Raw genomic sequence first — 13,531 nt, forward strand, 5'->3', positions numbered from 1 at the left:
CGCCAATAGTACAGCCAGGTTCCCGAGCTCCACCGCGTGGAGGTGCAGAGGCGATTTCATGGAGCCCTATATTATTAATTACTATATAACTTAATACTTTTAATTTAAAGTTAAGCTAAGTAAAATTAATTGAAGTAGCTCTTTTTAGGGGCTATTTCACTTATTTTTTACCTTTATACTTATAACTTTAAAACGGTCGGTTTAAAACTTCTAAAATTTATAAATATAATATCGGGTATTTCCCTTTTCACAACGCCTTTTATAATGAAAATTAAATATTATAAGCGTGAGCAACGCGCTCTTAAAAAGCGCGACTCGAATTAAATTTTTTAGGTGTACCTCTTATACAAAACGCGAAAATAGTTCGCTATAGAGGGATTTTCACTACACCGAGACCCCTCTTACTGTTTTAGGGCGCCGAAATGTGGTTATGAAATTAATATTTAGCGGGGATATGTAGTGCCAGAGACAAAAGTCCTTGTCTTTTTAATACAAAAGTAGCATCTGTGATATTCTATTTAGATGGATTCAGGCCTTCCTTCGCCATCAAAGCGTAAACCCGACGAGCGGCAGCCGGTAGTCTGACTCCGTCGCTACGTTCCTCAATCTCGAGCATCTCTTCGGCCCAGGCGCAGATGCATGCGACCAATGCCTCCACCTCAGCATCCGTATTTGACGTATGGAAAACCAGTCTCACTCTCTCTGCGCCCTTGGGAACCACGGGGAAGTAGATCGGGAAAGCGGAGAATCCCGCGAGTTGCAGATGGAACGCGAGGAAAAAGTTCTGCCTTGGCCGTGTCCAGATGGGAACTATTTGGGTCACGAAGGGTCGCGATTCCCAATCTTCGTGAAGAGGAATGCGGAGAATTCCCGCGTTATTGGCTCGATCCAAAATCGGACTAGAAGTAATTTTCTCCAAAAATAGTTTCACTACATGTTGTATTCTGTCTTGGGCCTAACATACATTAGCACTTTAGAACTTGACCACTTTAAACAAGGAAGGGTAAGATTACCTGCTGCGTCTTACCAGTCTTCAGGAGCGTATATACAGCCCGAATCGAAGCCAGCATTGGAAAGGAGGGGGCAACTGTAAACATGATGCCTCTTGCGTAGTTTAGCAGCATCGTGCGGACAGTGTTGTTGGACAGTATCACGGCTAAGGAAAGCGTCAGTCTAACTACAACACTTTATTGCCGGAAGCCTTACCGCCAGATGCAGCCAAGGCCTTTCCAAAGGTATGCAGTCGGATTGCAACATCCTTTTCAAGACCTAGGGCACAAACAAGTCCTGCACCTTTCGGACCGATGACGCCGGTGCTATGGGCTTCGTCGATGACGAATTGTGCATTGCCGTTCGGAAATATTTCTTTGGCCGCCTTAATAAGGTCTTGGAGTGGGCAGACGTCCCCGTCCATGCTGTAGATCGACTCCACAGCTATAATGACACAACGTGTTCCTTTGCGTATCTGTGGCTGGGAATCCCGAACAGCAACCAAGGTATCTAAGAAGGAGTCCACGTCGTTATGGCGGAATGGCCTTTTGAATAGCGCCAGGCTGTCTTTCATGCCATCGTGGACGCTTGCGTGGATAAACTCGTCGTACACAATGGCATCCCCAGGCCGCGGTATGACTGAGAAGATAGCACCATTGGCCACACTTCCCGCGCTGACGATTAATGCTGACTCGGCACCATGAAATTCGGCAAGCTCTCGCTCTTGCGTTTCCAAGTATTTCGAGTTGCCATCTGTGAGCCGCGATCCGTGGCTACTCAGTTGAAAGCTGGGGTGTTGTGCAAACTCGTCGAGGAAAGCCACTCTCAAGGAGCCTGAGGAGCTAAGACCGAGGACGTCAGTCGATGAGAAGTCGATAGCGTTATCTCTCGTATGCGGCGTTAGACAGATATGTTGCGCCCTGCGAAGATCGAGCTCCTCTTCAAGGTTACGATAGAATACAGAGGCGCTCTTTATGCTAGTCCCTTTCGGCTGCTGCGCCTTGGCCCATTCTACGACGAAAGAAGCAGACATTGTAAGGGTCCTTGTGACAGAAGTAAGAAGAATTGGATGCAAAAACTGTTGACACATAAAATTTGGGGAGGGAAAAGCTCCTATTGAATAGTCAATACAAGGGGTGTGGACAGCCCTAAGCTCTGACACAGAGCGCTCCACTTTTGCAAATGCCTAATATTAGAGCGGTTTTTCTGGAAAATAAGGATCCGCGAAATACCTGCCGTATAGAGTTAGTATACAGCTTAGTAAAAGGACGCCGTCAATTAAGATTATATAGTGGAGCCTTGCTATCGTACTATACCTAATTTATCTAATATTAAAGCCTCTTGTCGCGATCTTGTTGCACCGCTTAAATCTAACGCGTTAAGTGGTTATATATTAAAGCATCCGTCATATATACTGTCTAAATTAATAAGCCGCTTTACGACGATAAGGGCAATAGCTTTATTCTTCTTTAGATAGTAAGTTAACGCTAGGCTATATTAATAGAGAAGTCTTAGTATAGTATTTATACCCCTAATACTTATATATTCTTTTAAGAATTCTATTTCTAATAGGATTTAGATAAAATCGATAATAAGGTTTATTAGCAAGAAGTTATCTAATTTAGCTTTAATATAAGTACTAGCTTTAACCATATCTATAACTTTACTAAAAGGTAGCGCTGCACTTTAAAACTTATATATACTTATCTTTCTGTTAAAAACTATTGTTTTTTTAATTCCTAAGACCAAATTCCGCCTACTTAGCAAGCCAGAGGTAGATTTATCCCCCTTTCTTTATAATAGAAGACTTAATAAAAGGAGCCTTAGCTTATAAGTAAGGCATAATTAGGAATACTAAAACTATAAAATATAGACATTCCTTAAGGGTTTCTTTAAAAAAAAAAAAAGCAAAAGCCTAATAAGATATAGGGGTATAAGTACTTTTCTATATCTCCTTTAGATGGATTTTCCTTAGTAAGAAAAATATTGTCTTTTAGAGCTTTTCTACTAGTAAAAGCTTAATAAGTCTTTTTTTTGTAGTTCCTTTTACTTCTAATAGTAGGGGGAAAAACCACTCTAGTTTAGGGACTAGGACTAGAAGTAAAAGTTTTAGTACTAGAGAAACTAGTAGAAGAAACCCCCTATATAAATATAGGAGAAAAGGGTCCCTTAGCCTCTTTAGATTCTTATAGATCTAGAGATAAAAAATTATATATACTAGTAGTGTTACACCTAAGCCCAACCCACTCGACCATGCAAACTAAAAAGATAGCAGTAGTATCTCGCGACTGGACGGGCTGCCGGTTGGAATGCCTTATAAGCTCTCCAGCCTATACCGCCGTATAAGTAGCGCAAGGTTATAATAAGTAGATAATCTAGTAGCTAATCTAACTAGTAATATAGCTCGAGATAGTACGTTTACTATTAAATCTAAATACGTTAACATACTAGCTAAGGGGTATTAGGGTAAACCATTATCTTACACAAAGATTTTATTAATAAATCCTATACCGCTAGCTCTTATATTAATTAGGACTTAAGCCTTAGCCTATTAACCCTTCTTCTAAAGACGGTGGTTAATAGTTAAACTATAATCCTAAGAGTTGGAGCTTATAATATCCAATGCGTTTAATAAGATCCTATAGTAGGGTCGTCTTAAAGAGCGACCTAGCTCTAAAACCTTCCTTTTAGAGGTAACTAGAGCAGGGTTTTTATATAGTGCCGGTTAGGGCTTTATCCTTATTGGCAACTTTTATTAAATAAAGAACTAAAGGGGAATAGAAAGAATTAGAGGTAATAGCTAAAGGATTAGGGTAGTAAACGACTGCCAGCGTTAACTATTTATAGATCCTTTTAAAAAGGGGCGAAGTAAGGGCTGTTATATTATATTAAAGAGTGGGCTTCGGTATTAGGCGTAGTATATTATTATACCATTTATTAATAACGTTAGCATAGGTATTAAGGGCCTTTAGTAGGGTTACGCCTATTAGGGAGGTTTTTAGTTTAGGGCTTATAGATTTAATAAGGCTGTTAATTAATACGGAGTCGTTCTAGCCTATTTCCCTTATATAACGGTTAAATTTAGAGAAATATACTAGGAAACTTTTCGTTCCTTAAGTTATATAGTTTATCTTCCTATAAATAGTAGCTTAGCAGTTTAGGTTACTATATATAGCTTTAAGAAATATAAGTAGGTTTTATACTAAGTTTGGCTAAAAAGGTTTAATAAGGTTAACTACCTCATCTTCTAGTTAACTTAAGGCGTAATAGAGTCGATTAACCTTAATTAGATAATAGTTAGCGTTACTAGTTAGCTTATTTTTACGCTAGCCTAGAAATAATTAGAGTTCCTATTATTTGCTAATAAATACTAGGGGGTTTAGTAGTTATTCGGATTATTACGGTATAGTAGTTAGCTAAGGGTAAGTAATTACTATAGGTTTAAGGCTTAAGTTCTACGTATTTATCCCTAGAGATCGCGTTTAGTCTTAAGGTCCTAGCGTAGGTATCTTAAGGGTGCGGACTTCTTCTTAGAGGTCCTTAATTAATTGCTAGTATTATACTTCTTATTTGGCTTATTATTAATTTAAAGTAGTTTAGTTCTATATAAGCGCATCTATAAAAAAACTTCTATATCTCTACTAATTATTTTTAGAGTACGGATATAATACCAGCGGCTATTATTAGGGGTTTTAGGTTATTCTGTATTTTAAAGGGCAGTATATAAAGTTAACGTAATATAGTATTAGGAGTAAGTATAAGCGACAATAATATATAGCAAAGTAGATATTATTAAGCTATGTATATAAACTATATAATAAAGTTAAGACATTATATAAGGAAAGAGGGTAAGAAAACGGAAAGTAAGAGTATATATTATTAACTTAGTTATTTAGTTAATACGTATATAGCGTAGAATAAGATTTAGGTAGTAGTCCTAGCAGAACTTAGAAGAATTTAGTAAAACTTAACGGAATATAGCAGAGTGCCGTAGATTGCCATTAGATTGTTATCTTATAGTTAGTCTTTAATTATTAAATCGGTGGAAATAGATAGATATATATAAGGTGTTATAGAGATATCCTATAATAGCTAGTACTACTAACTTACTCTAAGACTTATAAATAGGAGAAAAAAGATAATAGTCTATAATTAACGCAGTTTTACTACTTCTAAATAATATCTAATTTAAAAATAATAGGAAAAAAGCTAGATAAAGGATAGCTACTATATTATTCCTAGATGTGAAAGGAGTTATTAACTATATCTTTATAAACTAGCTTTTATCTATTTATTAAAAACTAGAACTACCTATAGCGTTTATATAATAGGTAGCTACTATAAGGGGACTTTATAGATAGGGGGCTATAAGGACACAATTGTGGAACAGAATAAATTAGTAAGAAAGACGAATCCTTAAGGAGGTAAGGCCTCTAGGATTGTGGAGACTATATACTATAGGCACGTACCTTTAGCACGTAACCGGTAACTATCTAAGGGGCGTTTAGGGGTTGTCCTAGGGGCAACCTAAGGTATCCGCAATAATATCCCTTATATTACCCCCCCCCTTCTTACAGTTAGCCCCTAATCGCTATTACCTTATAGTAGGGAGATTATAAGGGCTCGTCCCAGAAGGGGTTTAAAGAGATATTAGAAAGACGTTAGTATACCGCTATATATTATCTATCTATTTAACCCCTACTTTAAACTCCTAAAAAACCTTAATAAGAAAAAAATATGACTAGAGAAAAGACGTAAGGATTATTAGAAGACCTATTAGAAGCTTACTAGAAGCATATTAGTAACTACTTAGGCTAATATAGGGATTTTTATATAACTCTACTTCTAAGCCTTTATACTAGTCTGTAATTAATTATAAGTATTATAGGTAATTTAGTATTCTAGTATAGTTCCGTAGAACCTTTTAGTATAGGATTTAATATATAGAGCCTTAGCTTACTGTTATCTTTAACTGCTAAAATATAGTCTATAATCCTTTCTTATAATCCTTTCTTATAATTCTTTTCTTATAATCCCCTACGTTACTAACGCATTATTCCCATATTTGCCCTTAGGCTATTAGATATAGTTAAGGTATTAATTAGTTAGTTAAAGAGACTTATCTCTTAAGATTTAGTATATATAGTTTTAAATCTAGTAGTCCTATTCCGTATATTTAGTATAGCTCTACTACCTAGCAAATAGGGACACTTTATAATAGCAACTATAGCTATTATACAATTATTAAGAACGTCTATAACGTTAATCTTTAATACTATAGTATTGTTATAGGTCTAATTTAACCTATATACGTCTTTAATTTAACGTCTTAATTACCTTTCCCTAGCCGCGTAGTCAGTTTTTATAAGGAAGTAATAGTTAAATAATTTATACGCGCGTTTCCTTTTTTTTTTTAAATAGCGCTATTATAACGGAGTTATATTAGTAAGGTTGCGGCTATTTACTAAAAGGGTATTAGATAGTAAAGTATAAAGATACTTTACTTATTAAGCTTAATCCTTTCCCTTAATACTTTACTTCCTATTATTAACCTTTATCTAATTTGGACGTATCTTTAATATATTATTAAGATTTTCTTCTTTTTCATTATTAATTTAATATGCCTTTTTGTTCTCCTGCTAACTACTCTTTTAAGTAAATTCTATAGCGTATTCTAGCCCTACCTTTATATATAAAACCCTAACCCCTACTAACCTATAACTAGTACTAGTCCTACCTAAATAATTTTACTTATACGTCTTTAAAAGATTAGAAATCTAATAATAGGATTCTANAGGCTTATANTAAGACNCANTATNTTAAATTTAATACCTTTAGTCCTTATAATTAATACATGCGTACTAAGAGCGGCAGTTACGTTAAGATAAACTTTTCTATCCTTAATAGATTTCCATTACTAACTTTAAGCTTTAATAGCCTAGGCCTAAGTGGCGACAATCCTTTAATATCCTTAACTATTATATTGCCCGGGCTTTGTCTTATTCTAGCGCTAATACTAAATATCTTAGTTAGATTTAAGGCTATACTATAGCTATTTATACAGCTTACAATTTTTAATAAGCTAGCTAGTAACGCCTAATATAAGAGTAAGGTTAGTATACTAAGGATAGGGTACGAAATAGGGGTAATAAGAAGAAGGTTGCCGTCTACTATAAGAAGGAATTTGCGTATACGTGTTAAGTTTTAAAAGAGCATAATATAATACGGTATTAGGTAGGTTACTCTTTAGGTACCTAGCGGATAGGTAACTAATAGTTGCCATAATAAGGTCTTAGTGGTTCTAGACTATGCTAGCCAGCTAACGTCTTTATTTATTCTAGGCTTAAGCGTATCTTTATTAACTATAAGCTTACGCCGCAAGAGCTTTATTAGTATTAGTTTAGACCTAATATTAATATTAAGCGTTTAAGAATCTCTGCCCTAGCTACACCTTATTATCCTACCCCTATTTTTATACCTACTTATACCCCCACTAAGGGGTCTTGATCCCATTCTTGTTAGCCATTACTTAATAGCCTAATAGATACTAATCCTGCTCCTAAGGATAAGGCATAGTAGCTTTTTAGACTAAGTATTTGGGATTTATTCTTATATATAGTAGTAATTAAAGACCTTAATTAGGTGCTTGGAAAGGCCTTATAAGGCTTTTAAAAGGGCTTAGGAGCCCTAGAAATAATATTCCTAGTATAGATTAATTAATAGGTATATAATTCTAGCAAAATGCCCTATTAATTCTATGCTATATATATAAAAAGGCTAAGGACTAGTCCTACCTTAGGCTATAGCTCTAATCCTTATAGTTTTTAGAGCTTGTTTATTTTATATCCGATTTAACCTATTTACTCTTTTCGCGAGCTTTCTTTATAGGTCGCGATAATACCATAGTATTAAAGCGCTTTCTATAATTTGTAGATTATAGACCTTAGTCCTAATATTCTTTTAAAATATCTTTATAATAATTAAGGTAATCCTCTAGTTCCTATATAAAATCCTTAGTGGGCTAGCCTAGCCATTTAACTTTATATTAAAGCTTATTCTTAACAGACTTATAATATAGTATAGCTTTAACCTCGTACCACTCACCTACTACCTTAAGGTATTTAATTAGGCCTAGACGGAAGTTCTTTTCTAGCAGTAGTCTATACTATAGCTCTAGTAGGTTTATATAAAACGCTAGATATATATAGGCTATAAATAGGGGTAACTAGAGACAGTAGGCTAACTTACTAATTTGTTTTTTAACTTAAAAGGGACCTAGGTATCTTATATCGAGCTTCTTTAATAGTTAACGGGCCTTAATATTTATTAAACGTAATAGAACCTTATCGCCTACTCCGAAATACTTATCTTAGTACTTACGGTTATACTAAAGTCTCTACTACTCTTAGGCATTTTATAGGCTCTGCTTCGCATACTTTTATTACTCCTCCTATTCCTAGAGGTATCCTTATACTCTCTAGTAGATATCCTTAGACCCCCTAGTAGGGTCCTATAACTAACTATATAGCCTTAGCTAGTAATTATTAGGTATACTATTAAACCTAAATAATTAGATACTATAGGTAATCTAGATTAGTGCATACTTATATAATACGTATTGCTTTAAATTATAAGCGTACTCTATATATAGAAGTAGCTTATACTAGTTGTCTTGCTAGTAGTTTAAATATATTTATAGGTAAGACTCTAGTTCCTAGTTCTAACGTTCTATTTACCCGTCCATTTATAAATAAAAAGCTATACTATAATAGTAGTCTATTTTTAAATAAAAGTATAAATCTGACTAGTACTAGCTTATAAAGACGCTGCCCCTATTAGTAATAATAGAGTACGGTTAATCTACTTTAAGGAAGTATTTCTCCTTAATTAGGCTGGCGAGCGCTTATATATTAATTGTTTTATTAATAGAAAGGTATTAGACGTACTTTAAAAACCTATTAATAAGTACGAGGACCAAATTATATATTCATCCTTGGCTATCTTTAGATAGTAGGAGATCTGTAATAAAATCTATAGCGTAATATTATTATAGCTTACTAGCGGGGGGAACTAATTTAAGTAGACCCTATAGCTTATACCTACTGATCTTATATACTTAATACTTCTTATAATAGCTAATATACTCCTTTACTTCCTAATTAAGCTTTAGCTAATAGTATTTACGCTAAAGTAATTCCACTATTTTTACTTAACCATAGTGGCCGCCTAAAGGATTATTGTAATTCTTTATAAGAATCTTCTGTTATAGATTTGCTTCTTATAGCACCTAAACCTTACTACCTCTATATAGTAGGCCTATTAGGTTTAGTTCCTAATAGTAGCGCCTAGTAGCTTCCTTTCTATTACATTTCCGGTCTACTTTTGCATTAAGGATAGTATAGAAAGCGTCCCTCCGTTACATCTTATGGATAAGATTTATTAACCTTTTAGATAGTTTTTAGGTAAAAGCTATTTTATTCTATATTACTTTAAGTATAAGACTAGATAGTACTATAGATCTTATAACTCTTTAATACGCGTATATTAGAAAGGCCGCTATAAAGTTAAAGTCCTTTAGTTATTATAGGGCTCTAAGTTCTAATTACTCTATAGCTTTACTATTAGTTTAAGGGGATAGCTTAGTAATTAGAGATAGTATATTACTAGGTTCTAAGAATGTATTAAGGACGTCCTATCTAGGTATATTTAGACCCTTATTAGTAACGGACTGGGTACTAGCTAAAATATTAGTAGAAACTAATAGGGCTTATACCGCCTAAGACTTAGTATATAGTGCTATAGGTAATTAAGCATTCTATACCTAGAGCTTATTCTATAGTATAGGGAGTAAGATATTTATTATCTATTTTCCTTCTTCTATTTTAAAGCCTTTAGTATAGTCTGGCCGTTATAACAGTTTATTAGTAGGGTTGTTTTCCCCTAGCTTATATTTAATCTTAAAATTAAATTATATAAGCTTCTCTGCCTATTTAGCTTATTAAGGTATTATAGTGGTGTAGATTGGACGTTGCCTACTGTCTTAGCATTTTCCTATATTTATAAAGCCTTCGGCTTCCTTCCTTCTTCCCTCTATTATATACATATATATTACAACCTACCAGAATACATTCTTTCCTTTCTTCTTACTAACTGCTTTTCTACTAATTAATGACGACTAACGACCAACTAACTAACCGACTAACAGACAGACAGATAGCATTATGACTTCCTATCTAAGAGGGACCGCGTCCACCACCACATATGGCATTCCACATAGGGACGACGGCAAGCTCTTTAAATTAGAAGTCTAGTGCTACATACACGTAGAAATACGCTACGACTATAAAAAACCACTAGCTATAGAAGAGCGACTAGCTATAAAAGAACCGCCAGCTAGATAGACAAGATAGTAGAAGTAAAGAACTAAGTAGTATCGGACAGTAAGGGGAACTAGGCAGTCCTAGAAAAGATAAAATAGCCAGACTTAACGCACGGGCTAAAGAGTGGCAAAAAGGAGTGGTAAAGGTCTCGGAAAGTTACGTATAAGGACATTAAGCGAACCAGCGAGCTAATTAGATAGCTTTAACCGGCGGTCAGAGATACCCGATATTTCTACTACCTGCGCACGAGCATGGCTAGAGCTTTATTAAAGATGTAAAGACAATAAGCTAAAAGCCAATTAATTAGATAGAAACGAGATCTAAGGCATCTAGCGGTAGAGGAAGTTAGCGTTGCCCTTTAGGAACAGAAGAGAGAATACTAAGCAAGGTCGCAAGTACACGAGATTAGATTTGCCCTTAAAAGCTTCCTATTCTGGCTTAGCTTTATCTTCTTTTAAGTTATCCAGATTGTGTTAGCGGTGGCTATAGAGGCGTTCCATAAAGATATAGATATAAGTAGAAGCCTAAGGCCTAGCAGTACCCTACTATACAGAGTAACGGTAGGCTAAAATAGACGGACGTATCGAGACCCGGCAGTAGTAGAAGATGGTAATTCTATACTCTCCTAGGAAGACCAGCCTCTAGGCGTTAAGAAGCAGCCAAAAGGAACTAAAGCCTATACTTTTTTTGCTAAGTATAAACTAACACCAGGACAGCTATTTAGGACACCATTACCTTAGGTAGCAATGTAAGTAGACCTACCATAGCGTTTACTCGTAACACCTAGGACTAATAACCCTTAGTAGACAAAGAATAGGAACCGTAAGGATTACCTATAGGCTCTTAAGGAGGCTCTAGATGCACGTAACTAATAGTTAACGGCTTGAGATAAGATCTACGTTATGGTTTAGCCTATGCCAGCCCTAGGAACTATTAGAACTCCGTACTTTATAGGACAGGACATGTTATAGTTTATTAAGCAGTACAAACGACTATGCGCCCGATATTACATCACAAGTAAGGAGAAGCACCAGGGCCTTCCGGAGTACTACAATTACTAGATAGGGATATAGATCTAAAGCCTGCCTAAGTTTGTAATTGGTAACTAGACAGAGCTTATAAGAAGGCTTAGAACCAAATATTAAGCTAAAGACTACTACCGACGTATAGAGATAAGAGACTTTATAAAAGCTTATGTTTAAATATCTACAGAACAACCGGGCGACTTGCGTCACTACATATGGGACTTTACTACCATCTTAGCCAAAGCTATAGCGGCGGGCAATCTGTTAGATTTAGAGAGAGGGTAATAGTTTGTATAGGGGCTTCTAACTAACTACCGTAGGCACGCAATAGAAAGGATAGGAGCCGTAGTAGACGAGCCTAGCACCTTTATATTTAAAAGACTAAAGGAGGCCGTAAAGTTAAGGATAGTGGCTGTAGAGGGCGCCAAGCGAATAGATGTCCTTTTAGAAGAAAACGCTCTAAATATCTAGCTTATATAAGAGCTACGGTAGTAAAGGAATAAGATTAGTTGTAGAAGAGAAGGAAGACTTCTTAACCTAGCTAGGCTAGGTGTATACAGAGGAGCCCTAATATAACAGCAGTCACCCGCTACGGATTAGGCTATAGTTTAAAGCCTAGTATAAGGATATAGCCTAGCACTAGGATATAAAGACTAGTAGAACAGCACCCAATCTCTGTAAGACTTTTGACCTCTATAGAACTCTCGACCCCTATAAGGCTTTTGATATCCGTAAAGCTCTTAATATCTGTAAGATTCTACTACCTTTAGACGGCCGCAATAGGACGTATAGGGTTAGTAAGGTACGTAAGGACAAGACTAGTAGACCTATTTTAGATGCGAAGGAAGTTACCATTTTACTAAGTATAAATACTAAGAGCTTAAGGATCTTATTTAGTAAGGACTTATACATCTATTTAATTAAGAAAGACTAATAGCTGGGACGCGTAAACGACCTAGACCTAAACTACCTTGGCTTAGCAATAAAGGACAGTTAAAAAATATTAAGAACTGGCTCTATATATACTAAGGAACAGACCTAGGCAGGCTAAAGGAAGAACAGACGTAGTAACGGGCCCCTATAGTATAAACAGATTTTACTACTTTCTATAACGGAGTAGTGCTAAAAAATAGTAACGGAATGCGTACAAACTAGGAGGACTACTATTAAGTGCAACCTATAGACTTAGTAGTAACACCTAGCTAGTAACGTCTATAGACCCTTAGAGACAGCCGTATAGCCAGGACAGCCGTTAAGCCGTAGGAGAAGAATATATAACTAGGAGATTATATCTAGATTAGGTCACAGCCTATAGATAAGATAGCTAAAGCTAGGAAAAAGAATAAATCGTTTAATCCTTAGAGACGGTTTTAAAAACAGACGCTTAACTAGGTTAGCTATTAACCTATAGGCCCCACAGTAGGCTCTATAGTAGGCTCCGCCATAGGTATAAGATATTTAACTAGGGGATAGTCAAGTTTTAAGGTAGGGGAGGGGACGTAGGTGACAGCTATATAAAAGATTTCTATTTATCTGCTTAGTTATAGTATTTCCTAAAGCTCCTTTTCTTATTTACTTTCTTAATTATAACGCGTTAAGATATATTAGTCGCGATGACCTACTGCAGAGATATTAGCTCAGCTTACCGCCTATTGCCGAGCTAATAGCGATTTTCTATACCCGGTACAGAAAATCCTAATTGGTCCATTTAGCAGTAGAATCGGCAGAACTCTACACCGCCCTTAGAATTCAATAATGCGCTAGCTGTACAACAAGAACGGCACTAAGAGCCTTAATAGATTGCACGGATATAGAGCCGATTATACAATGTAGAGCTAGACGCAGAGCTGCATATAGAGCTGCATGTAGAGCCTTAATTAAACGACTATATAGAAACCTTAATTAATCGAATAACTGTATAGGAGCCGTAACTAGTTAAAGAATCGAATTAAGCCAGAGCCTTAATGTTAGCACGTCGCCATCAAATTAGTTTAATGTTGTTAAATTAGAGCCTTTAACCGGGCCGACCTTATTCCTTATTTAAACGACGAATAATTATAGCACAACTATTACTGCTATTTGAATTTAGTACTGCGCTAGCCGCACGATAAGAACAGATACTGTAGTAAAAAAGGG

General features: G+C 35.7%; 1 protein-coding gene across 1 annotated transcript; it reads right to left on the minus strand.

Annotated features, from left to right (window-relative positions):
* Nucleotides 1-432: 432 nt before the first annotated feature.
* K441DRAFT_612684 (PLP-dependent transferase) lies at nucleotides 433-2,050 on the minus strand. Its single transcript, XM_067645623.1, has 3 exons — nucleotides 1,207-2,050; nucleotides 1,014-1,156; nucleotides 433-955 (listed from the first exon to the last, which is right to left on the minus strand). Exons 1-3 carry the CDS (start codon nucleotides 2,021-2,023, stop codon nucleotides 515-517), a joined length of 1,401 nt encoding a protein of 466 aa, XP_067503319.1. The 5' UTR covers nucleotides 2,024-2,050; the 3' UTR covers nucleotides 433-514.
* Nucleotides 2,051-13,531: the final 11,481 nt, after the last annotated feature.

This window comes from Cenococcum geophilum (genome assembly GCF_001692895.1).
Source record: "Cenococcum geophilum 1.58 unplaced genomic scaffold K441scaffold_25, whole genome shotgun sequence".
Lineage (NCBI taxonomy): Eukaryota > Fungi > Ascomycota > Dothideomycetes > Gloniales > Gloniaceae > Cenococcum > Cenococcum geophilum.

What these genes read in the sequence shown, in the direction of transcription:
- K441DRAFT_612684 (XM_067645623.1), bottom strand. Translation starts at nt 2,023, where the DNA reads ATGTCTGCTTCTTTCGTCGTAGAATGGGCCAAGGCGCAGCAGCCGAAA. An exon ending in GGCCTTGGCTGCATCTGGCG is followed by an intron (nt 1,157 to 1,206) that starts GTAAGGCTTCCG and finishes CGCTTTCCTTAG; the next exon opens with CCGTGATACTGTCCAACAAC. An exon ending in AGACTGGTAAGACGCAGCAG is followed by an intron (nt 956 to 1,013) that starts GTAATCTTACCC and finishes AATGTATGTTAG; the next exon opens with GCCCAAGACAGAATACAACA.